General features: G+C 41.1%; 2 protein-coding genes and 1 long non-coding RNA gene across 19 annotated transcripts in view; 1 reads left to right on the top strand and 2 right to left on the bottom strand.

Annotated features, from left to right (window-relative positions):
- BMPR1A (bone morphogenetic protein receptor type 1A) overlaps positions 1–10830 on the bottom strand; it is an 84625-nt gene extending 73795 nt beyond the window's left edge. For 5 of the 6 annotated variants that reach the window (XM_040607185.1, XM_040607190.1, XM_040607187.1 and 2 more), the window contains exon 1: positions 10471–10830. The gene's annotated coding sequence lies outside the window, so the exon portion shown is untranslated. Of the gene's footprint in view, positions 1–9650; positions 9835–10470 lie in introns of those variants that run through there. The other variant, XM_040607186.1, reaches the window with a different exon arrangement.
- A 116-nt stretch (positions 10831–10946) lies between these two features.
- LOC121094048 overlaps positions 10947–27359 on the top strand; it is a 66622-nt gene continuing 50209 nt past the window's right edge. The window contains exons 1-2 of the long non-coding RNA XR_005829727.1: positions 10947–11462; positions 17441–17513. This is a non-coding gene — a long non-coding RNA (uncharacterized LOC121094048). The remainder of the gene's footprint in view (positions 11463–17440; positions 17514–27359) is intronic.
- LDB3 (LIM domain binding 3) overlaps positions 21500–27359 on the bottom strand; it is a 127303-nt gene continuing 121443 nt past the window's right edge. For all 12 annotated transcript variants that reach the window (XM_040607175.1, XM_040607169.1, XM_040607178.1 and 9 more), the window contains one exon: positions 21500–25422. In XM_040607175.1, coding sequence (XP_040463109.1) covers positions 25333–25422 — 90 coding nt within the window. In that variant the 3' untranslated portion in view covers positions 21500–25332. The remainder of the gene's footprint in view (positions 25423–27359) is intronic.

Here is a 27359-nt window from a genome sequence, read left to right as displayed (position 1 = left end):
CAGATTAGCAAACAAATCCAACCTTCCACCTAGCCACAATTACACCAAAACAAAAGTGACAGTGGAAACACACTGCCAAAAGGAAGAAGGGGAAGTTTTAAACACCATAAGCAGCTAGGTGCAATCTACAGTTGGAGCTTCACAGCAAAGAGCTGCTTGGAAAACTATCCAAAAACCTCCCCAGGTGTTAATACCTTATTTAGAGCCTATTACTGTTTTACCACAGTCCAAATTAAATTACATTGCACTTACAGTACCTCATCTGATATTTTATCATCCAGGCATTCAGTACGGCTACAGCCACTTTACAACACCTGTATCAGCTACAAGTTTCACCACCTACCTACCCCCTTTCCACACTACTTCCAAACACACAGAACAGAACTGGCCCTGTCACTTGCTTCCAGCGAGGCTGTTGGCACCTCTCTGCCACAGGGGTACCCGCTGATTACCTCCCAGGTGTCCAGAACTGGCTAGGGCCTTCCAGCCACGTCTCACCAGAGCCAAGCCGAAGGGCATCATCATCTTCCTCAGCCTGCCCACAACACTCTCCCTAATGCAGCCCAGGAGGCTGCTGGCCACCTTTGCCACAAAGGCGTGTTTGCTGGCTCATGTTCAATTTGTCGTCCAGTATGACCCGCAGGTCCTTTTCTGCAAAGCTGCTTTCCAGACAGTCAGTCTCCAGTCTCTACCAGTACATGGAGCTATTCCTCCCCTGGTACAGGGCTTTGCGTTTCCATTTGTTGAGCTTCATGAGGTTCCTCTCTGCCCACTTCTCCCATCCATCCAGGTCCCTCTGAGCAGCTGCACAACCACCCAGCCTATCAAACATTCCTTCCAGTTCTGTATGGCCTATAAACTTGCTGAGGGGGTGCTCTGTCCCATCATCCAGGTCATTTATGAAGATACCACACCATACTGGAACCCAGCATGGACCCTTTGGGGGCACTGCTAGTGACTGGTCTCCAGCTGGACTTCATGCTGCTGATCAGCACTCTTTGAACTTGGTAGCTCACCCAATTTTCAGTCTATCTCACTGTCCATTTGTCTAGTCTGTACTTCCATCAGTTTGTTGACAAGGATGTTACAAGAGGCACTGTCTAAAGCCTTATAGAAGTCAAGACAAACAATATCCACTGCTCTCTACTCAACTCACTGAGCTAGTAATTTCATTGCAGAAGACTATCAGACACCGGCCAACATCACCCACGCTGACCTGCTGCTAATCCTGACCCGTATGCTCTCAACTGACGCCTCGTCCACACAGAAGGCAGAGCTCCACGAGTTCCCATGGCGCTCTCAGAAAAACAACACACAACACCCTGCACCCATTGCCATCCCAGCCTGTCCTTTCTGGAGAGCCTATACCAGTCCTCACAGCACTCTGTCAGCTGTCCCATCACATCTCTGATCTCAACAAGATTGCAGCCATGCGACCGCACGCAGACCTCCAATTACTCCTGTTTGTGCTCAGTCTTTTCCACAACGTGTGGCAGAGTGAAATCCAAATAAACAGAGTATTAAACTTAGTCTGTGAGTAGGGAAATTTTTTATTAGCTACACTTCAATAGCCTAAAATCTCATTTCACACTATGACAAAGTCTCAGGCACTGAGGGAAAAATCAGTGGTGACAATGGAATGGTAACTACTTGCAGAAAGGAAACGTATGGCTAGATACAGGAAGAGGTGCTAGGCAGTTACATACAGAGAAAAGGAGATACACAGGTCTGTCACTAACTACCCCCAGGCAAAGGGTGAGACCTACCTCTGCCCACCCTGCCCACCTGCCACACTCCAGGGCTCACACCCAGCAAAGCTTTCTCACTATGCCCCTTCTCCTCTGCCCATGCTCCCTGTTGCCCGAGCCCACCCACAGTCCTGCTCCAAGCCCCATTTCAGCTCTTTCAAATCCTCATGAGACCCTATGATCTGTATTTGCAGCACACCCACAGCTGCTCTTCTTATTCAAATTAACCTGAAGAACTCTTTTACCGTCAGTTGTTCCAAGTACACATAGTAAAAAATATTTTCCTGTAAATACTTCTTCCAAAAACAGATACACTTTGAAAACAATATTCAACATTTCTGAAATCCACAGTATTTATCTTACATAACTTTAAAATCTTGGGTAAAATTCTTTGAAGCAAGGGTCACCCTTGGTATCTTTTTTACAGATAAAATCTTTAAAAATCAACATAGGCTCTTACACCAACTAGATCACCCTTTACATCAGCACTCAAACCAAGCCTGCTCAAAGACTTGCTCTAACACATGTAAATCTCAGTACCAACAGGTAACTGATCCCCAACATTGTCAAAACAGTACGAAGAAATAAAAAAGGACACAAAAGAAAATGTAAGATTACCCATTTTTATAACTTGCTTAATAGCTTACAGAGACCTTTTCTAACTAAAATGCTCTAACATTTTAAGATACTGCATAGAAACATGCTGTGGATATATACCTAAACTTATTTAATGTGCACCGCTGCTTCAGCTAGCTCCTGGTTATTAGGATGTAGGTAGAAGCTTCCACAGAGCAGTGTAATCCCACAGCTGTCTGCTACAGACTGTCTTGTGCTTTCCTCTGGAGCAATACCACCGGCCATTGTTGAGAGCAAAACACTCGAGGCAGGTTTCTTAATTTGTAACGTTCTTTTCTCACTAGTGCACTCATTTAACATATTTGTATTCAGTTATTTTTCCCATAACCAACCTCACCTCTGAAATTAAGTCACCAAAAATTAAAAGATACTCAAAAAGAACCACCAAGAAAGAAAATCACAGAATTTCATTGCAGCAAACAACCTTAAACACTACAGATGCTTAAGGATAAAGGAGGAAATCCTTACACCAGCTCACCAGTGCTTCCCTCCACCTCTATTCTCTCTACAACCTTAGGTTCCTAAGACTATTAACCAAAAGTATTTCAGAGAGATATAAATATTATACAACAGCATTTTAAACTTCGAGAAAAATTGACTAATGCCATTTCTGCAGCAGAACCTCCGGCTAAGGAATGCACAGCTGCTGAGCAGATGTATAATTTCAGCATTTAGATTCCATTATTTCAAGGGTGATTTTTTTTTAGTAGATGTTTTCAGATTTTCTATTTCCATCTGGTTTTTGACCTCCCTCAGTTTAGTCCCCTCCTTTCTGTTTTAGTTCATTATGCCAAAATAATTTTCTAAATTAGAAACATCTCTGCATTTAAAAACTTGTGAATTTGAAGAGTGGTGGGGGGAATGAAGCAGGGCCAGGGGCGGAACAAAAACAGACAGTTCAACAGAGGCTTGGGTTTGAATAAAAACTGTCCTGTCTGGGTTGGGTTTTGTTTCGCAGTTCCTGGTTTAACCCAAATTGGCGAGTCTCTAACTGCATTCCTTCCATGAAATTTTAAGAGCAGGAAACTGAAGAATATCAGCTATATGGGAACGTTCCTACACTTCACCAGAACCCTCTGCCCTAACTTCTGATTAGGACAATGTTCCAGGTTTAGATTCTTTCTTTTTAGAGTTGTATTAATTATAGTTGTAAGCTAAAAATAAAAAAGAACTTTACAAAACTTATAAAGATTAGTGTAAACTAGCATCAGTGGTTGTCAACTTAAATCAGTAAAGAATCGTTAACGCAAAAGTATTAAAAAAAAATTAAATGGAGCTAGCAGTGTTCAAAATAATTTCCATTCATCTAACCAAAGCAGAAGACTGGGGCATACAATATCGTCTGAAACTTTGGTCCACACTGTGAGCTTTAAAGAAGAATTATCACTAGTAGGATCACTGGTTCAGCTCAGCAAATACAACAAATTGGCTGCAAATCCTACAGAATTTTTATTTTGATTTTAAACTCACAGTAACAATTTCCCTGGGTGACGTAGGGCACAATCTTTAATCCTAATGAATGGCATACACTTCAGAATACTCCTACAGAGTTTTGTGTAGGATATTTTCACAAAAAAAAAAAGATTAAATGGTTGAAAACTAGTAAATATAGCAGATAAAATTAGAAAAATACATCAATACATAAAAACAAAAATGCACTTTTTCATTCTGTGTGATTTATTGTTTCCTTTGTCTCCAAGAGTGCAGACATTCAAAATGAGCTTAAAAAAAAATACTTTAAAGCAATACAAATAAATATCCTACTAAAACTTCCGATATCCTCTATCATCAGTGACATTTCTGCTCAATGTGGTACACTCAGTACCACTACTGTATTTTGATTATTGCTAAAAACCCTTCAATAATCTGAACCGAAGATGGTCAGTGTTTTGGGCATTGAGTCTAAGAAGAACGCCTGCACCTCATTAGCTGGCAGTGCCTTCCTGTGCCCTGTGTCCCAATCCCTTCTTGTAATTAACTCTCAGTTGTCCAAACCAGTGTCTGATAACTGCACAGCCTGTCCCTCAGACAGCACAGAGAAGGGTACAGGAAGGTTTCTGAAACCTTCTCCAAGGCATTCCGTAAAAGATTAGTCTCTCTTCCACAAAGGCAGGTGGGCATCAAGGAGAAGCATGTTCTACACAGATTTCTGGTTTTCTCATTCACGTTTACAGTCACTGAGGTTCACTCTGTCCTCTTCTGATAAGCCACTCTTGTCATACTAGTCTCCAGGTTCTTTCATTCTCAAGCACAGGGGACAAGGGGATGACACAGTATTTCCTGTTTCCAGCATCTGTTCTTCCTGCTGAACAATTCCTCACAGCTTACCTCTTCATGCTTCCTTTTCAAACCCTTTATACCCCCTGCACAACAACATGGGACAGTGCCTATGCCTCTGCATCACCACTGCATCGTGAATTGCCAACTGAACAAATAACAGGAAAAAGAACAAATGATTTAGAAAATTTTGTCTGAGCTTATGTGCCACATCTATATCCCTGAAATTCTGACTCTGAGCACATAATATACTCACTTGCACAATAAACCTTTCATAATCAGGATATTAATTCTCTGCAGAAGTGAAATCTGTGATGGCTTCGGTCCTCCAGAAGCCATTTGGGCTCTGCCCACTGATTTCCAGTCAAGTTTGGGATCAAGCTCTCACGGAGGAAGTGCAAAGGCCTATGAATGTTTTCAAGTTTTTCTCAAATCACGAAAAGGTTGTTAATAATTAACACTATAAAGACAAGAGAAAAGCAAATTTAGACCATTTCAACAGCTGCAGCAGTGAACAGGAAATTGCTTCCATGAACCAGGTCTGTGTCCTGGTATGTATCTTCTGAGACTTCCTTTGATATTTTTCCAACTTATCCCTGCTCTACCTGCTTGTATTTTTATTGGCCAAAACATGGCAAGATTGACGGTTGTCTCTTTACGATAGTGAACTGAGGGAATACAGACACAAAGAATTGCTAGTTGCTTCCTCATTTTATGCTAATGAAGTTGACTGAAGCCATCCAGTAAAGCATCTGAGGAGACACTGAGAAAATTCAACTGATTTTGTACGTTTTTGTAAAAAGCATTGCTGCTGCTATAACATGCTGCAAATTAAGCTACAGTGCTGCAGAGCTGAGGTAGTAATACTGATTTTTTTTCCCTTTTTAACTCACAGCCAACACATCACATACTAAAATTACATTTAAATGTACTATATTTTCCTCTGTATTTCAGGAAAGTCTATTCTGGGGAAAAAATAAGCATCAGACCTGCAGCATGTGGCTGAATGCTAGGCACCCTATCAACTACTACTTCACAGATTTTGTCTTCTCAGAACCTTTTAAAGAAAGTTCGTAACTTTCATGTTACTCAAAATATACCCCCCCCCCCCCCCCGCCCCCCCTCCAGCCCCCTGTGAACACAACCACTGGTGAATTTGGCACAGGTAGCAGACTCTGCTGGTGACTTGCAGGACAAGCTCCATCAAGCCAATCCTGTTCACTGTAACAACAGATGTCACTGCAGAAATTCTGAGGTGGTAACACACTGAACCTTAAATAAGGCTTTGCTGTGCTGCTTCTTTCATCATGCATACACAATCTATAAATACATCATAATGATGAACCACAGTTTATTTTCCTTCTTTAAGACTTATTTTGAATTTCATTAACCACACCATCATAAAGCAGCAAACCTAACTGAAACACACTGAATTCAAATGAAATGAGAAGGCAACTAGAAGACACCCATGAGAAAAATGGCAAGAAATAAAGCTATGTGGATTATAAATCTCAACCAGAATGTCTGTGTTTTTCACACCATTTATGTACTGCTGATGCAGTGGGGTCATAACCAGAAACTCATGCATCTGATCACTACCACAACATGAATGACACTCTCTATCTTCTGACTATATCAAATATATGACAACCTAAAATACTTCAGTGTCATAAACCTACTATAATGAATTTAAAAATATATATTGACGACTAGTAGAGTAATTGCTTTGTTTTGCTTTTGGGGGAGCATGGGCATAAAATACACCTAATACAACCTGCAAAAATACCTGCTGAGGTGCTAGGAAGTCAATTCACAACAAAGATGGTTCTGGCAAGTTGGTAGCTCGTCCCCTAGTAGATTGCCTCATCAACGGTGGGGCGGCTATTTGTTTGTATCAAACTAAACCTCTTGAGGATTCCATACCCAGAGCACTAAGTACTGAGCAGATATTTCTGGACTGAATCCCTCACAAAATGGCTATTTTATGTATTTTCTCAATAAAAACCATTCAGAATGCTAAAATGATGTTTTCTGTGCAATGAAGACAAATGAGGTGACTATTTCAATTTTTTGCCCAATTTCAAGGATCACCTTTTCCAGTCTCAATATTATTTTTAAAGGACACAACACAGCATGTTAGATTTTACATTTGTTTTCAGTTTTAAACATTTTTTAGAATAAGTAAAGCTACTTTATGTCTGCGAATATCAAACGCTCAAGAGACTTCACAGCAACTTTTAAAGAATTGCAAGAAAACCAGGCAGAAATTCCCTGCTTTCCCTTTAAAGCACTACCCATTGCGGAGGGGGCAAGGCAACTGGGGACTATCAGCATGAGTGCGATGGGGCAACTGCAGAGACTTCTGCAAATCCTGTCCAAGAAAGGAAAAAGTGTAATCACTAAATCATCAGCAGTGAAAGGAAAAGTTTGCTGTCAGGCCACGGAGCACATGCACTCTGTGCCCGCCCCCAAATCCTGCATTTGGGGAATATCAGCAAGTGAAACAAGGCTCCAAGTACTCTGTCTGTGCCCACATAAAACAACTCTGACATGACGTATCTTTAAATTACTGAGTTCCTTCTGTCATTTATTTACAGATGATAGTAAGGTAAGTGAAGAAAACCCCAGGCACCAAAAACATGCCCAGGTTTACTGAGCAACCAAGACATACCAGACACTTTACTAGATATCTAGATAGAAAGGACAGGTCTTCAACTGATGCTTGACAACAGAGAAACACATTTGTAACACATTCCCTGTCACATACTGTCTGGTCTCATTCATCCATCTATACTTTTCAGCAATTTACTAAGGAAGCTACTACAGTTCCATGTGTCACACCTTTACCTGCTCTTGGAGAGAGATGCTGTCTTCTTCACAAGTTATCAGCCACAATGAACAAAAAAGAACAGGAAGGCTGGCTTTTTCCTTTGGTTTGTTTGCTTTTAAGGGCTTTGGAAAAGGTGGGTTCCTTTCACTTGGAAAGCCTGGTCATACCAAAATTAGCGAAAGCACCAGTACTTGTTCTTTGATTGCTTCTGTGAAAGGTATGTACTCAGATGCTCTTATCTACACTTTCATGCCCCACTATGCCATGGGAAACAGTAGAGTTCCTAGTTACACTGACTGACATACAATTTAAAAGAGATTTGATTAATTCAGAGTTACTTATTATCAGTATTTTCAAAACACTTTTTTCTCTTAAAATATTTAGGGACATGATTTTATGGTGGACCTGGCAGCAACAGGTTAACACTTGGACCCACTATCTTAAAGGTCTTTTCCAACTTAAACGGTTCTATGATTCTATGACTATAGCCTGCACCAATTTCTCACTATAAAAATACAGTTTAGTGAATATTTAGCAAGTCCTTCCCTACTTTTTTTAATATTACACAGCCACAGAATCTGTATACTGCTTCTTAGAGAACAAATAAAATGTTACAATAATCCCTAATTTTAAAACCAATGGAAAAAAAAATTAAAAAAATCAATTTATCCATCAATTGCTTGCCTTTCAAGACTCTGGGAAATAGACAAATTATCTATTGCTTCTTCAAAATCCTCTTCTCTTTGCAATGCAATAATCCATGACATTTCATACAACAGTAATGCTCATCTATGGCAAACACATGTCCATTCTGAGCGAAGTCAGGAGACCGATTACTACACATCTGAACAAGCATCACATTCAATCCCAGATGCGATCAAAACTTTGTTAGCTCTGACCTGGAGTAGTACAATAAACACATCAACTACTACAAAAGAACAAAGTTAATTACTTTGGTTACACCACTTACACTTGAGATCCCGAATTCCTGAATGTTGGTATCCAGAAAAAGCACACAGATCATTTACACACTCTACAATACTCACTAATTTGTGTGCTTTGTTATGAAAATTTAATTCTCACTGCAAAGTTCTTGCAGTGTCAAAACCACTAAGATTTGGGTCCCATATGCTGACTTTAAGAAATTCTACACTCTAGCTGCTTACTGTTCCAGTAAACATGATTTGATCACCAAATTTCAAACAACATGCTATTTCAGGCTTGCAATTTACCAAAGGCTTTCTGTTCTAATTTGAACCGGGGCTGGACCAGATAACATCCAGAGGTCCCTTTCAAAACTACTTCACAATTAAAAAAAAAACAAACAAAAAACAACAAAAACAAACAAAAAAACCAACAACCAGAAAAAACAACAACCAGATCCAGCCATATATATTCATTGTCCATGGAACAAAGCAGCCAGCAGGACATACTAAGGACTGGCAGCTGAATCTTGCAGCTGTGCAGGAAGATCCTCCACAAAATTTCAGACTAGAACTCAAAAGCCTACCAGGCTGCATACATATAAAATATACACACACTCACATAATAAAGGAAACATGGTGAATAATCTAAGAAAAAGGCACAAATGTACAAGAACAAAGAGCACATACATTGCCAGCAAGAATTTTATCCAGACTGCTCCAAATGCTGCAATATGGGCTATTTCTGGCTATATACGGGATAAAGTATCTGACTACAAATTGCTCTCATGTTAACTTTTTTTATTCCAGGACTAGGTTCTACTACAAACCAACCAGCTTTCTGAATCCAGCAGAGCCTTCTTCGTCTAGCCTATTCCTCCTATAGCTTCTCTATTCCTACAGATAACAGTCCCGAATATCAATCCTTAGGACACTAACTTGGTAAACAACTAAAAAGTTACCTGTCCACGGAGAACAAAAAATGTAAATTAGAACCGCAATCAGTTTTCACGGGGGAAAACCATCATACGACTTCGACACAAAGTTAAGAGGCAACTGCTGAATAGAAAAACCACAACTTACTACCATTCCCTGCTACTGAATTCAGTCTTAATTTTAGAAAAACAAAACCGAAAAAAAAAACCATCAAAGGGTTGACTGAAGGGTGGTAAAGAGCCATTCACGTTTTTAAACCCTCTTCAACAGATTCTGTAACCAGTTATAAAAACATCGTACTTAATCAGTAGTCAACAGCGCAATCTTTTACTCCTAAGGTACGTGCGATGCTCTGGGCTTATTTTTTGGTCCGACAGCTTTTCCTTCGGATGGCCGAACGGGAGGAGATTTGGAAAGCCGGCGCACAGCTTTGTTTCAGGCTCGCACAAAAGGCAGACGAAGCACCTTCTCCCTCGCACCCTTCCCACGACGGCGCTGCCGCTCGCTCGGGCTGGGGCTGCCGGGCACCGAGCCCGGGATTACAACACCAGAGGCGCACAGGCGGGGGCAGGGAGCGCAGGGCGAGGGAACGCACCGCGGGCCGCTCGGGCCCGGCCCCGCCAGCGCCGCGCCGGCGGCCCCCCGGCCCACGCAGGAAACCGCCGGCCCCGAGCAGCCCCTGCGCCGGCGCGGCGGCCTCCCGGCCTCCCGCCAGCCGCGGACCGACCCCCGCCAGCGGCGCCGGGCCGGGCAGCGGCGGGGCAGCGCCCCCAGCGCCGCGGCGGAGCAGGGCGCCGCGCTGGGCGCTCGCGGGCCCCCTGAGGAGAAAGGCCGGGGCGGGAGATCCGTCGCCAGACGGGGAGGCCGCGGCGGGAGGCCGCGTTCGACGGCGCTGTGGCCCGGGGCCGGGCCGCGCAGAGCGCGCCCGGGGGCGGGAGAGGGCGCAGACCCCGCCGGGGAGAGCCGCCCGACGGCGGGCACAGACAGCGCCCCGCGCCCCCCGGCCGGCAGCGAGAGGGGTGCGGCGGCGGAACGCGGTGCTGCCCGGGGCACCCCGACGCTGCTCAGCCGCACGCGCGCACGCACGGCCGGGGCCTCCGCGGCCCGGCCCGGCACTCACCGGCGGTGGGGGCTCCTCATCCTCCGCGGCGGGAGGGAAGGCGAAGGGGGAGGGGGCCCGCTCCCCGCCGCGCTCCGCAAGCCGTTCCCGGGGCCCCGACGGCTCCGGTGAGACGGGGGCGAAGGCGGGTGCGTGTCGGGCGAGGGAGGGCGAGGGCGGGACGGCGCGGCCCGGGCTCGGCGCAGGCTCCGTCCCGGCAGGCGCTCCCGGCGCGGCGCGGCCCGGCCCTGCGGCGCGCGGGCGGGGCGGGAAGGAGCCGGATTCCAATCACTGCAGCCGGCGGCTCCGGCCGCGCGCACGGCGGGGGCTGAGGGGAGGCGGGAACGCGCGCAGCACCAGCACCAGCAGCAGGAGCAGCAGCCGCGGCCGCCGGCGGGCGTCCTGGCGCGGCGGCACCTCGGGGGTGCCGGGCGCGCGCCTTCCCCGCGCGGCGGGGAGCGCGCGGCAGCCCTTGGCGCGGGGCAGCGGCCGCCCCTCAGAGCGGCCGGGCGGGGGCCGCGTCCCGGGCCCGGCGGCGCCGCCCGCCTCCTCCCGCCCTTCCATCAACACGTGCCGTGGGCGGGAGAGGCTGGCGGCGCATCCCGGGAAAGAGTTGGCCGGGAGGAACTAGCCGGGCCTGCTTTTCCTCCCCCGTAGGCCCTCCTGGGGCGGGAGCGCAGGCCGCAGCCAGCCGCCGCCTGAGCGAGCTTGTCGCTAGGCTCCGTGCCCCGCGCGGGCGGCCGCCCCCAGCCCCGGCACCGAGGCGGCGCCTTACCCGCCGCCCAGAAGGGCTTTCCCGCTGAGGAGGGTGGGGGAGCACCTCTAGGGAAGGCCGGGAAGGTGTGAGGACAAGCAGTGGCCAAGCAGGTGTCACGGAGGGACTGCTGGCCGAGCAGAGGGCTCGGGATGAGGAGGAGCAGCTCAGCTGGATATGGCTGCGGGGCCGGGGAGCTCCATCCAGATGCTGGTGGGTCGGCGCCATGGAAAATGGACAAGCTGCCAGGATTCACAGAGTAGGTGGGGTGGAGGATTACCGTGGCAGTTTTGACGTGAATTAAAGGGGGCCAGTGTGCCAGCTGGGGTGGGCAATGAACAGGCAGTGGTTGCGGCAGCACAGGGGAAAAAAATGACGGCCTCAAATGGGCCTTTAGCTTTGTGGAAAAATCGTTCTGAAAAGGTTGACGTTGCAGTGCCGTGTGAGGGGTAGAGTTCCATTGTAAACGACAGAATTGGTTTTGTTTGCTTTTTTCCATTTCCTGTATCTCTAAATAAATAAACCCAGTTAGTTAGATTGGAATATGTAATAACTTGTGCTTGCTTGATAAGTTTCCTGAAGGCCATGATTTGCATTGCGTTTCCAAGCTCCTCATCATTAGGACAAATTAGGAAAGTAGTAATTTGTCTGTCTGTCTTCAAGTGAGGTCTCCCAGCAGCAGTGCAGAATGAGCTTTAATGACAGCATGCCATGCGACAAGAGGACCACACAGTTCCCACCTGGGCTGCTGTTTCAATCCTTTGCTGAGCAAAGTGGCAGCAGTTGTGTTGTTGAGGTGGTCTTGCCTCTCCCTGTCATGTGGTTATTTTGTGTCAAGAACTTTGTATACAAAGCCAACTAAAGGGGAAAATGAAGATTGCATGGATCATGCAAACCTGCTCGGTTTCCCTTTGCTGCAGCCCAAAACACCCTTTAGGCCTTCAGGACACACCAGCAATTGCTAGTGTCAAGGTGCCTGCCCAGATAAACTGTTTCTAGAGAATAACCAGTTGGGAAGCAATCTCACTTATCGGTGCCAAATAGCCACATGTGCATATATTGTGGGAAACACAGGCTTGCTTATTTTGTTGCCCACAGCCTTGCTCCATTTTTGTGTGCTAGTATCAGATAGGACTTGTAAATGCTGTGTACTCCACTCCAGAGTTGTCACCTCTGAATGTAAGATGAGAGCGTGGGCTCTGCAGTATCATTCACATGCATTATACCTGCGGATCATTAGACGAGTACTTAGCTTGCCTACTATCCTATATAGCAAAACAAAAAAGGGAGTAGAATTTCAAACCTATCGACTTCACAGACTCCTTTAAAATGTAGGCAGTTAAAGGCACACCTAGTGAGTGTAGGTGGCCAGATACTATGGTGATAGGCGTTTAAAAATACAGGTCTTGTCTTACTAGACTTCTAGAAAATTTTTTCCGATGACCATCATCCAGAAAAATCTGTCAGTGTCCAAAACAAAGACAGCCTGCAAGAAAGACAAAATCACAGCTTTCATGCCAAGCAATACAGAACTTGTATGCTTATGTTTATAATTTCAAAGGAAAATATGAGTCTGCTGTTCTTCCACACTGTCTACTATCAGATTATAGCAACAGAATAGACACTCAATATGGAAGAAGAATGCAACATGCGTGTCTGTGCTCCCAACCAGAACCAAAGCTGTTAGCGCTAGCATCTCTTTAAGTAATAATCCGTGTGGTAATACAGTCGTGCTTTTCAGATGTTGGATATTGATTTAAATCCAGTATGCATTAATTTAGCAAAAGCCACTAGCCTTGAAATTTATTTGATCCCTTGTATGAAATGGATCAACTGTTTTCATCCAATTCCGGGTCAGTAAATTTGCACATCACAGAAACAGCCATCTCAGCTTGTACTTTTCAAGGCACTCAGGCACTGAAGATACCACAAGAAATAGTCCGTGTCAGATCAGAAATAAGTATTGCTGAGGATGAACTTTGCATTACCATGGCCAATATGCCTATTCTTTGCATAAACGAGCACTGTGTAAATACTCAGCTTAATCAAAGAATAAAGTCAGTAAAAGCAAACTACATTATAATTATACTAGGGCTGCAGGAGACAGAGGTGTATCGTCATCTAAAGTGAAGAATCATAACAACCTTAAAAACTATTTAGATTGAGATGGATGTCTGATGAAACATCACAGGTAAAGTACTGGTGTCTTTCAAAACTGTGCAGTACTTACAATATGTTTCTAGTTTCATACAGGGATAATCTGTCATTTTTGACACATAGGATTTATAATAAAAGTATGAAACCAGTGTGAGTAGATTAAAATTCCTTATTTACAATCATACGGCAGTCTCTGTGTGAGAAGAGGATTGTTGACCAATCCTGGCATGCAAGATGTTCGACCTGATGATGGAAGGGTTTTCTTTATGCACCACCTGAAGAACCAATGTATTTCCTGAAATGAAAGTAACTGTGGAAACTGAAGCTAAGATTTTTGTAAAGTAAACCAAGAAGAATCAAATCTGACTTGTTTTGCTTTGTTTACCTGGCAGGATAGGTAAACATACCTATTTAAACCAGAAGATGAACACTTCAGGTGACAGGCACTCAGAAAGACATAGAGTACCAGTGAGCTAGTTATCAGTAACAGACATCTCACCTGGTGAAGATTTAGGAATATGCAAAACCTCAGACACATCAGGTTTTAATAACATGAAGTATTTATTTTGTTAATTGACCAACACTCAAAGATGCTGTAGTCTAAAAATCTGAAGATAAACATACGTTCATTTGACATTTGGCCAGGATAGGATGTGGAACCCTAACATGAAATACAGAAGAAGCAGATCAAGACTGACTGTCGTGTTGAAGAGAGCTGTATTTTAAAAAAAAAAATTAAATCATGAATTGGATGGTCTTCCAGCTGCTTGCTTTGTCATTTCCTCTCCAGGAATTTCTTATTAGTTCTTGGAATCACTTGGGAACTGCAAGTCTTAAATATCAAAAGATCTATAAGAACAAAAAAGTACATACAGGGAGAAGGTCATCCATGTGATAGAACTTTTATCTTTGTAGATCCTTCTTCCTTTCAGTTTCTGGAATTCATGTCTTAAATCTGCGGTTCAAATACATTTTTGAAAACTGTTTGCAATTAGATGAGTAGTTCTCTGTTACTGTTACCAAAATAAATACTCCATGTTACATATTAAAAGAATATTGCCCTTCAGCCAGGGACACAATTTTTTTCACTTAAAATGACGTGAATTTGGCTTTGTCTTTTCTCAGAATTATTTTACTTGAAAGTACATTCTTCTGATTATAAATTTATACAGCTGTTTGTTACTTAGAAATGTCATGGATTTTATTAAGTGTTTTAAATGTAAGCATAACTAATTCAGTAAGGCAGAATCAAATGCGTGAAGAAAGGTGTGTTTAAAAAATTTCTGCTAGTGAAGCACTGATAGTAAAAAGGTGAAAAAAGTATTCCTCGGCGCTGCAAGCCCCGGCCAACCTTCGGTCCAACAAGCGGGATGTGGAACTGAGCACAGTACAGCACTGGAGAGCACTGTGGAGACACTCCAAAGAATAACAGCAGAGCACAGGCACAAGGAAACAGGAAACTGTTCCCACAGCTTGAGCACTTGGTGTATTTTCGGGTTACTTCTGGGATTCTGCAGACCAGATTGTTCTTTAGCCTTGTGCAGGTGGACAGGGAAGGAGGAGGACGTAATGGCTATACCTGTCATGTGCCTTAGGCAGCTTCTGCAGGATGTGAACTGATTCCTTACTGAGCTGCGTAGTAGGGAACTCCATTTCATCTTGCAAAGGGCTGTAGTAATGGGAACACTTTGCCTGATGTTGCAAGTGCCCTAGGAGACATTTTGCCAGTCAAGAACCAAACTTCCTGTTGCTTTTTCTGATTCTTCTTCCTACGCCTAGTTAAGCTGTATGTTTCTGGTTTTATGGATTCCCAGGTACAAAACCCGTATTGCAGTCTTTTCACCAGGCCAAAATAAACCCTGAGACAATTCTCCTTATAACTACAAAGAAACATTTAAAATTATTTTCTTTTTCTTAAAGCCAGTGTTGGGTAGTAAGAGCATTAAAAGTCTTACACAGAAAAAGAAAGTATTTGTAGGCTGAGCAGAGGCTTCACTTGATTTCTCGCATCAGTTTGTCAGAATTAGTACCTAGATGCGTGCAAATAAAATCCTGAAAGTCTTCTTTTCCTCTGAGAAGATTAAGTATTCAGACTTAGACTCGAGTGCTGATTTTGAAATTTATCCTCTGAAATTACTATGAGTCTGCAGTGCCAAATGATCTACAAGGAAGTTCTACTTATTAGCTTCTTTCTGAGAATGAGTGTATCTGAGATATGTCTGTGTTCCTCTGCTTTTTATTTTAAGAAGTATTTGTTAGTTTCTTTCACAAGTTTGAATAATCCTTGGCTCCAAACCCACATTGTATTGACATTTCTCCTACTGATGCTGAAGTTTCATCCCCCTCAAGTCTTTGTAACAAAAACTTCACTTCTTGATGATGATCCTTCTCAGCAACAGAAACTGAAGGAACGATGAAAGGGGAAATGTTTTTTAAACCTGCTGTTAAACAAGGAGAATTCTTTCCAATACAGAAAATTTCTGTCTTGGTGTGTATGACAGCTTTGTTTCTGGCAGCTATAGTGGGTAGCATAGAGATTTACAAAGATGGACGTTTAGAGACTGAAAATGTTATATTCTTCGAAGCTTGTTAGAATGAAACAGATCTGAATCCTATACAAAACAAATTAACCAAATCATTTCACTTAATCAAATCCTTAGTTTTTTTTTTTTTTCTCAGACTAAACATACCTGTAACCATGAATGCATTGCTGTTACATAAGAACAAATGCAGCAAAATCCTCTTATTCTCTTCTTTTTTTCACATTCTAGCAAAACCAAAATAATACAGGTTTACTAAATTAATAAGAAAAGGATATATTTGTATTTCAGTCACAGCAGTCAACTAATATGTCTGAAAATATATAATGAAGTTAAAGGCACAGCAATAAAGCTTTTCTCCCTTAGTGTGTAAGATACTTAGATACTTGAATATGTACTGGAACTGAACTTGAGCAAATTAAAGAAACACATATAACTAAAAGCAAATCCTGACAAATAGTCTATAACTTCCTTTGCTTCCAGTGAGAAATTGGCCTGTGTCTGCAAATCTCCGGATTTGGCAGCTATACCTAATTTACTTTAAACTCCCACTGGCATCAGCGAAAAATTACCTAAATAGGGATGCAGGATTGGATCTAAGATAATAGCATATTAAAATTCCACTATAAATTCAAAAGCTACTAATGGAAATTAACTCCCCAAATTATAAAAAGTTCAAAGCAGTTCAACAGTTTTCAGTGTATATACTCAAAATGCTACACAATAGTAGCTATTGCATGTGTGGCCATCAGGAAACACAGCTGTGCTTCTTTGTGCTACAATTAATTACTTCCGTTGTATATAAAATTGAAAGTATTGGTACTCTGGGGCGGAAAAAGGATATCCTGATACACTGCTCCTATTTCCTTACCAAGGCCTATTACTGAATGTTTCACCATTAATTCAGTTTCAATGATTTATCTTACGATGAATAAAGGAAGGGTAAATTGGGTGGTTAATTGTTATGCTAAAAGCTATTTTTTCTTCGCATTTTCACTCTTCTACATTTTTATCTCATTTTACTACTTTCACATGTGCCCTCTTTCATAGCAATTGTTCACTTTTAAGTAGTTGCACTTAGTAATGAATGTCTAAAATAAATGTTCACTTAATTATCCTTTGACTTAAGGATTGTTCTGGTGTTTTTGTTTTTTGTTTTTTTTTAATGTTATGAGATCAGAGAAAGCAGAAAACTTTGTTGGTGCCCTTTAAAGGAATGAGTAAAATTTTCAGCTTAAGTATTTGTGGCCAGGTTCTCTGAAGCTGGCACACAGAGATGTAATTTATACCTTTCTGTGCCAGTGAATTTCCCTAAGCTGGAGGGGGATAAGGATTCTTACCCAGGGTTAGGGAGGAGTAATTAACAGCCCAGCATTTCTCTGTTATGCATTTTTTTTTTTTTTTTTTTTTTGTGAGAATTGCATAGGAGCAAATACAGTTTGAGGTTGTATTAAATAGTGCATATGTGGACCCTTAAGGATATACACTGCCCCCAGACTTTAATACTTGTTTTTTAATAACACTGACTCTTTCTTTTTAGAGGACTTCTAAACAGAGAGCAGCTTCCGTGACTGCTTAGGAAATCCATGAAGTCTCCAACAACCACCAGCCATGTAAGTCTATAAAGGGTAGATAACGTGTCATGTATTTGCCTCTAGGAATTAAATCTCTCAGGGTGCTAACCTAAAAAGTCCGTGATTGTATGCATAGGTGTAATTAACACCACCAGACTGTTTCCAGTCCATTAGAAGATGTGTAGCACAAAGCTGAGTAAGTGACATGGGGGAAACATGGAGTCCTTCAATGTGACTACAAATAAATTCTGCCAAATGAACTGAAATCTTTGCAAGTTTGAATTCACTGTAGCTGATGTCACAACAAAGTGACAGAAGAATGGGGACTCAGAAAAGCTCCCATTCCAGAAACCGGTTTACATAATACAGATGGCAGAAAATCATCATCCACATAAAATACAGCCCTGTTCTCCTTTTGCTGCAGCAGCTGGAGAATTATGCTGTGTGTAGTAAATGACACAGTAGAGCTGCTCAAAGAATTATGCTCTGTCACTATTTTGTAACAATGCAGTTTAGATTCAGGTATGCTAAATTTGAGGTGATACCTAGAACCTGAATGTCTCTGGCTAGCACTATCACATTTCTTGCAAGTATTTTTTGGCCAGAAGTATGTGCAGTTTAGCACAGATGCTGTGTTGTATAGATGCAGTAAAGCAAAAACTTCCAGTTAGTAACGTATATATTGTGTATCTCCAATAAATCTCAGTAAAACTGGTATTTCCAGGGTGCTGTAGACCGACTGAATACACTTGCACTAGCAGCACAGCACGTTGCATTACTTTTTACCCCACAGTGCTACACATCTTACAAGCATGTGTAACAGTAACTCTGGCCAGGCTACCACATGTGCAGAAATCATAGGGAAATTTATTATGTCCTCAGAATCTGTGCAGGCAAAGATTTCCAGGAAGAAAATGGGTCAGGGAATGTACAGGCCAACCAGTGCCATTGGGAACTGCAGAAGACCATTTGGCTGTGAAAGAATGTATTTGGTCTTTGTCTATAATGCACAAATAAAATTTTTATTCCTGATTTCATATCTTTTATATGAAGCCAGATTTTGGAAAGTGTGCCCTTCTTTCTGCTCCCACATCTCCTATGCTATCAGAAGTCTAGAGATGTTACCTCTTAAAGCACAAATACCTAACTGGTAACAAAAACTACATCTCTAGGTGCACTCAGTTTAATGCACCATTATTATGCTGTGTGTAGGAAATGATACAATATGACAACAATTTAGGCTCAAATGCTGCAGGTATGAAACACATGCACTTAAAGGAAATCAAATCCTCACTTCCAAGTATTTTAATCCACATACGTGTTCCATACATGCATATAGGAATGCTTGCATTTATCAACATTTAAATGAAACTAAACCATGTTCCCAATGTTATTTTTCAGTCTACATATGATTAGATCTTAAAATAATTAAAATTCTGTAAATCATTCTTTTGTTCTGAAATGAGATCCTTAATTTTCACTATAGATACTTATTAAACTTCCCAAAAATCCAAAACAGCTTCTTTAATGCACCATAAGAATAAAACATTCTAGAAGAACAGCAAGTTTCTTAGCTTTCTTGTAGCAAGCAGTATTACTTCCACAAGTACTGGAAGGACCATCACCTTTATTCAATTCAAAGTTGTTTTTTATCTATATCTTCTAATTAAAAGAAAAATAAATAATTAATTCAGTTATAGAAAGGCCTCAACACTTTTTCAGTAACACTGCACATAGTAAAACTAAGCAGAAGCAGAAGAATTTCTGTAACATCTTTGTCATTAGTGAAAATAATCTGATTTCTATAGTAAGATTAGAAAATACTTGTGTAGCGGAGGCAGATTTATTAATTATTCCCTAACGGTTAATATCTGGAAACTTTTAAAGGAAAAACATCTTTTGTTCAAAAGTTTAGCTTCGTTTGAAAAAAATTTATACCGCTTGTCCTTATTGCACAGAAAAGTCTCGTGAGTCAGTCTGAAGGTCCTTATTAGCACAACACACATTACTGTTTTCTTTTGATGTAATCTTCCTAAGAGGAGGGGGAACTGTATTTTTAACAGCTATCCAAGGGCATGTTTTATAGGCATACAGCACAGAATTTATGCCTGAATATAATCTGAGTCTCATCCATAACTCTCTGATTTGGCTGTGAGAACAAAGCATTTCATTGTGTGTTCAATAATAGTTTCAGCAATCTTATTCACACATTCCTTCCCTTCTTAATCAACAGAAACTGGCTGAATTTAAGATTCAGGGGCGGGGGGGGTGGGGGGGTGGTGAGGAGCAATGCCAAAGTCTATAGTTTTGAAATCACCATTTTCTTCAGAGTAAATCATAGTCTCACTTCTATTAAGAAACTCTCAGTGCAACACTTGTCAAGCTATTTTGCACCATGTCCTTTTCTAATGAACTTTGCTCTATTCACTTTTTGCACTCTATTAGCTGGCACAGTGTTATGGTGCCTCTATTGCTTCTCCTTCCAACAACTCTCCTGGGATCACAGTGCACAGTTTAGGAACCACTGTCTTGTGCAAGGGTTAGAGGTCAGAACAGACAATTTGAAAAACAGCAATTTTGAACTGTCAGAAAATTGTGTCTGTTCTGTTCATTCTTTTGAATTGTGTTTTTCCTTATGCACATTGTAAACAGAAATTAGGGCTGTAAAATAAAATCAAAGTGCACCAAGTGCACTGATGCTGTACTTTGTAATGCTATCTAAAACCAAATCAGTCCATTTATCATCTAACTTCTTAATTAGGTTTAATGTAATTAGTTGTGTCTTTAAAAATCCTGCATTCCTGAAGGGTGTGCATTAGGAATGCACAAAATGGCTGTTTTTATAAACTGCACTGTTATATGAAGATATCCTTTCATTTGAAAGTATTTCTTGGCACTGGAGCTCAATGAGGACATTTAAAACATTTTGTGCATTATTTAAAGTCACTTCTTCTAAGAAATGGAATACCCACCTGAACTTACGCAATCAAACTTTGTTCTCAGATGTGTCAACGTAACCTAAGACAGAATTTACCCATTCCTTATAAAGTTACTATAAACACTATTTGTTGACACAATAAGGTCTGAGACTATACAAGTCTTGCTAAGTTACAACATGTACTGTTAGTACACTACATCCTTTAAGCATACTAATGTTTGTTTAAAACAGTGTTATTTGGTTAATAAAACATTCAAGATGGATATACAATGAAGTTGAAACCAATGCTTTTAATTTTTATTTTCAGGTCTGAAGTAGAGAGTACAAGCTTGTGTATGCTTTCATATCAGTATTACATGGCTGAAAGTAGTCAGCTGTTCACATGCCATATTAATAAATATGCCCAAATCATAAAGCTTTAACTGTATTTGCACATTGCTTTTATTACTAGACTGGTTTATTCATGTTGGCACAGATAATCCATGCAAGGCAGTTACTCACACCTCATAAACCACACTACATTCTGTTTCTGAAGAAACTAGGAACTTAGGAAAAAAATTATATCTAAAAGCAAGGGCACTTGTGGCATCAAGTCAACATGTCAATACATTATAAAACCTAGATTTCTAATATGATCACTGCAGGCAAGAATTCACTCAGTTTCAAATTCTGATATTTATAAATACTAAAGAAATTAATATCTGCTACCAGGAGACAAGTATTGCAAATAAACATTAGTGTGCCCAGCACTAGACACTAGTGAGTGTGTTCAGTGCTGTGGACATTCACATTATTAAACATAAATACAAATAATCTTTAACAAAACATTTTGCCCAAAGTACTGACCTATGAAGGACCAAAGTAAAATATTTTTGTTGTTTTGAATTTATTTTAGAAATGTGTAATGTGTAAATCCAATACAGTAAAAATGAACTTCTAAAAAAAGAAGTCATGATTTTTTTTCCAGATAATGGAAGCGGTCTTCTGTGGAAACATTATTTTTACTCTGTTCTGTAAAAAGAACCAAAAAATGGAAAAAGCATTAAGATACTTTTTGAAGACTTTGATTGAAAAGTTACTGAACATGTTTTATTAGCTAAAAGACTGGTCTTTTTATTTGATCATTCAGAGGTACAGTATCTTTGTTTAATTATGTAAATTAATTAGAATGAAAAGAAATATTTAGAGGAACTTAGGACTTGTCCCAGGCATCTATTACAAGACATAAAACATAAACAAGTAGACATTATTAGTCTTGCATATTTTTGTACAGCGTTTATGTTCAGTGATAGTTGAAAGTTGAATTATATATATATCTCTCTATGCATCTTTCCCCCCTCCATATCACAAAGGTGACATGTGGCAGAAGAGTATCAGCAGTTATGTGGTATTCTACCCCCATGAAAGTTAAAATACTACATTATTATTCACAAATTTCTGGTTCAGATATGTGCAAAAAGTATATCTTAATATAGATATCAAGGGCGGGTAACTGGATTCTCTATTTTTGGACCACATTATGAAGCAGCACAAGTCAAAACAGGAAATTTATTACATTATAATCCTCAGGGTATCTCTGTTCTTCGTTCAGAGATATCACTGTATCTCATATAGTGATATGTAAACTAGCTTTAATCTCACTTGCTCGGGCACCGGCTGGAGTCAGGGCATGTGTTACAGTGCAGGTTATCTGCCCAAGGAAATTTTCAGGACTCTCAAGTTAGTACGGCTCCCACTGAAAGGGAAATTTTAAGGACTCAAACTAGTACAGCTTCTGCTGAAGTCTGTGCTGCTGCATTTTCTCTGTTGTCACTCCATGAGCTAGCTCAGCTATGCTTATGTACATTGCATTCACTTTTCTGCAGTACTGACTTCAGATTTACTAGATGGGATCCTGTATCCCCCTTGCTCACCCCTTCTGTACATATTCATACTCTCTCTCTGAACTATTGTGAGCTACTTGTACCCCAATTTCTTGCTTCAGGCCCTTTCCCTGACTGTAGTGAGTCATCCTGGCTATTCCCCCTTTCCCTCCCCCTGCCCCACCCCAACCATCTACTCTGTCAACTCAGTGAAACTAGGTTTACCTAGGCATTCCCCCTCCTCCGGCCCCAGCTTCAGTAAGGGCTTCCCACCCCCTCAATGCTTCATCTTTCCACACTCAACCAGAGGCCCCCAGAGCCCCTACATTCTGGCTGCTGCAGGTGCTCTCCCTTCTCTGATCCAAGCCTCCCTTCCCCTGCCCACACTGAGACCCCTGTCTCCCATACCTCCATCCAGCCAGCAAGCCAGCAACTCGCAGGCTGACCCGGGCCCCTTCAGCTGGCAAGCCGGGCTCCCCTGTGAACATGAAGAAGAGACAGCCCCAGCCGTGCTGCCTACCACCATCTCACAGAGCGTACCCCTGCCTGAGCTGCAGCCTTCCATCTCTGGCCATCTCCTAAAATGCTTTGTCCTTCACGCTGCCAGCAAAGAGGGAGCTTTTAAGGACATTGAGGGGGAAGGTGGAGAGTGAGAGACACACATATACACATCTGTAGATTAGAGGTGAAAGACCTCATGAAATTCTCCTGAGGCATCACAAGCCCTAGCGTTTTGTGTCCTCCCAAGGGGTCTGACTCCCTGTTTTGATGTTGACAGCAAGAAACTAGTCCCAGTCAGTGGGTAACACAGAAATCTGCCTAAAAAATATCTTCATGCAGCCTTAGTATATAATATGCTGTTTTGAATTCTCTTAAATAACAGAGAATAAAACCCACGATTTTGAATGACACTAAAATATTAAAAGGAACTCTAGAATTGTCTCACTGTTATGAAAAGGTGTTTGAGGAAGTCAAATATGAGTGAAAAAAATACTTAACTTCCATGATTACAATTTATTCCTCTAGAGAATATTATGAGCCAGATCTTTGGATTTTGTAATCAATGGAACCATATTCACACCAACCCAGCACCGACTGAAAACAGAAAATTTGTTTGCTATAGAAAAAAAAACACAAGGCTTTTCATATAATGTGCTAGTATTTTAGAATAATTCATGCATACAAAAATCTGACCCTGTAGCGCCTGTATCAGACCACTGCTAAGATCAGTAAGAACAAAGATACCTACTGAATAAATACAGGTCATAATGTCTAAACTGCCACAGGCAGTTCAGGTTGTTGTTTTTGTCCAAGCTGCACACTGCCTGCAGCTAACAACTCTCATATTAGAACTCCAAATTTCTCCTATTCCTCCCCCAATCTTTGGACAGTTTTTCATCCCTGAAAAGACACAACAGTTTTCTTGAAATGACCATTACCCATTGGAGGGCAAAGGCAGACAATGCCATGTCATTTCTTGTTACTCAAAACACTCGGCAGAAATAGGGTGCAGATGGCACCAGAATGTGGCCCACAGAATGCGGCCCACAGAATGCATCCTCAGCCTCAGAAATACTAATTCAAAACTGTCAGTACTGCAAGCTGTCAACACACACATCATAATTCTCACTTAAACAGATTAATAAAACTTGAATAGTGATCAGACTTTCCATTTTAACTCTATTTTCAAACAGAACTGCGGTCTCTAGTACAAGTGTCATTGGTATTTAAAATTAAAAATTCAAAGGTGTTATCAGTGCTACAAGTATTGATCTTTTTGGTGAAAAAAAAGTTTTATAACTAGCTGTTTGAACAACCTGAAAGTTGTTTTTAAAATACTAGAAAAGATTACTGTATGGTTATCCTAATTGTCAGACCCTATCTACAGTTCTACAATGGCAAATACTACTACAATTCAGGATGCATTGCACTTAAACTAAGAAAAGGGGGAAAGAGAATGTGCCTGTGGTGTTATGCTTCCTTATGAATTTTTAATCAATGTTAATTTACTAAGGGGGTCGGGGGGAAGATGCTTTTTTCCTGTGTGGGATAGAGTAGGGAACTTTTGCAAGCTGTCATCCATTTCCTAGCTGTGCTAGATGGATGTGTGTCTTCTGTGTTCATCAATATGAAGGTCCAGATGTAAATTCCTACCTCCCACTGATATCAATGGGAATTAGAAACCAAAGCAACTTTGAGCGTTTTTTCCACAAGAGGAAAGGAAAACTGGATTTGAATTAAAAGCTAGCCTTTCCAGCCAGCTCTATTCCATTCAATGTAAAAGCAATTTGGAGAAAGCCAGTTGTCCTTTTCTATTATGAATGAAAGTGACTAATCTACTGTGCGAGTATAAGCCAAGTGCACTAGCAACGTTGACCCAACATGCTTTTCTCAATCTTAACGGGTTATGGAAGGCGTTAGTCTGTTTCCACTTTATTTTCAAACTAAGTTACAGATTATCTCCTATGCTTTCCAGTTACATATGGATTCAAGGCAGACTTCTTATTTGGAAAGAATCTAAAATATTTGATGCTATGAGGTAGCACCACAACATAATGGAACAACACTCACTTTTCACAGAGGAAACCCTAATCTATTTATTTTCCTTTGAAAGTTATAGCCTTTGGTTCTACAGATTATTGTACATGTGGCACTTAGTCATTCTTGTTATAAAAGAAAATGACTTATTTCAAAAGGACTTTCCCAGTTGTTCTTGAACACTAGTGTGTGGTCTAAGCAGTAAAACTGCTGTGGGTAGTTATTTGAAACTGTATTTGCACATTACTTTTTACATTACAGTTTTTAGTTAATTTCAATATTTCCCCCAACTGTTGCTCTAATAATGGACTAGTTCATTTGTTTTTGACTGTGCATTTAGTAGGTTTTTGTACGAACCTTGCAAAAGCATGTTCTGCATTTATGAAAGAGGTTAAAGTTAAAACTTCAGCAGTATCAACTTCCCAGCTTTTACCAAGAGAAACACTAGCCATGGTTACCAACTTTATAATTGCCCAGTTAGTCATCTGTTTCTCCCCAGCATTACTGACTACCAGCTCTTTTAAACATTGATGGCGTGGGCATGCTTCTTGCACAGTGGCTTATCCTTCTTGGAGTAGAAAGGCTGACCTTCCAAGTTCACATGGCATACCTAGAATTAATAATAAATATAATCAGGAATCACTAAAAATAAAAAAATAAAAATAAATTAAAAAAAAAAAGAGGGAGAAAGACATAATTATCAACCTCAACTGTATTTCTCTCCTGCCACATATTTCTTTGGCAGAAGTGCATCTGATTTCCTGGATCAAAGTGGTAGTTTTCCTTGGTAGTTTTCCTACTCCATGTTGAGGTTAGGCTCTGGTTTGTATCAGCTCTCCTCTCTGTACTTTCCTGCCACCGCTACCCACTACGTTCACTAGTTTCCATTAAAAGGAAGTCTGGGTACACGATCCCCTAGGCAGCTTCAGCATGTCCCAGCAGTGCTTGTGTAGATCATCAAAGAACAGTGGCACACGCAAGCACATGCAGCTAGCTCAGACTTTAAGACCTAGATTCTGATCCTTTCACGTATGATTTTACAAAGGTTCTGATTAGGTGCCATGGTCCCTGAGGTACCATCCTTCCACAGTACTATTATATACTCATTCCTGTTATTACTTGGTATGGGTGCTTATGTGATCAAGGAGTGAGTCATTCAGACAGCCGGTATTGAAAACTAATTACTTATTCTTACCAGTTTATTCTTCAGCCCACAGAGCTCTCTGCCTGGCTGCAGTGCCAGGGTTTGAGAATGCGTGTCTGAGGCAGGGCAGCCTAGGTTTAGATCAGCTTAAACTGCCCTGGAATTGTACACAGGGTGGTGCAACACCACTTGCAAGGTCAGAGTTGGCTAGAACCACTTAAGGAAGTAAACATATCTGAATCTAGGAGTAAGAATAAATGTTGTCCCTAATGCTTATGGCAGGCTTAAAATCAGTGAGTGATAACATCAGTGATGTGCTGCTGCAAGTGGAAGGAAAATCACATGAAAGGATATGAGGATGGCATATTAGAATTTAAAAGTCATGTGGTTATTTACATTTGACTTAACCCACTGAAATAAAGTTAGCTCCTAACAAAAGAAGCTATGCTGCGAGAACTGCATTAGCAGAACTATCACTTCCAGAGAAAGTCGCATTGCTAATTTAAATAAGTACATAAGAATGCAATTAAATGAACAAGCAAGAGAAGAACACAAAATATTCAGAGAAAGCATCTTTTATAAGTGACTAAGAGCTGTTAGTTCGTGAAGGAAACTCGTTGTCTGGGTATTCTTTTCCTATGTTAGAATTTCAAAACCACTTCAATTTTCACAGGACACCTGTGTCACTCACTTCCATGTACCCTTGAAAGACCAGTAGCTAGTTTAGTTTTAGATATTTACATTTCTATACTTTCTACTCTTCAGCCTAAATTTTAGAGGTCAACAAACATTACGAATTGTCACTACCATTTTTGCTGTGGCCAACATGGTATTTTTAGCTAATTAGAGGTTCTAGATGTTATTACCTTAGCACAGCATTATTAGAGCCAGATGAAAAGTACTCTTTATCTTACGGATTTTACTACTTTGTGTGCAGTGTGGGAATATGGCCACACTGTATAGCTGTATGTGCACCACAGATCGATGAGTTTGACCAACTTCTATGCTAATTACTATTCATTCTCTCTAAACAGACTTGGTTTTGCAAGTTTCAAAAAGCATTCTGCATGGAAATACAAATGCACTGCTTTGTAAGATTGTGGCTATATTGTTCAGTATGGTGTTAATTTATTTTAAATCCTGCTTTATCTTTATTTGGTAAATATTGGAAGGAATAACAGCAGTAGTGCTATGTATTAATATATGTACTCCCTAAAACTGGATGTTTTATTAGAAAGCACTTGCTTGAGATGGTCAAATTTAATAATTCTAGTACGTTTATGGGAGGAGAAGAGAAATGAGTCCCATCCTTCTCCATCTGCAAGTAAAAAATGAAATTCAATCCTCTACATCCTTAGGCGTACGTTAGTCATTCCTGCTTTCAGGTCTTCTGATGTTACTTC

This window comes from Falco naumanni, chromosome 9 (assembly GCF_017639655.2).
Source record: "Falco naumanni isolate bFalNau1 chromosome 9, bFalNau1.pat, whole genome shotgun sequence".
Classification (NCBI taxonomy): Eukaryota; Metazoa; Chordata; class Aves; order Falconiformes; family Falconidae; genus Falco; species Falco naumanni.
The sequence above is the reverse complement of the archived record's forward strand: the minus strand, read 5'-3'. Positions and strand labels throughout refer to the sequence as shown.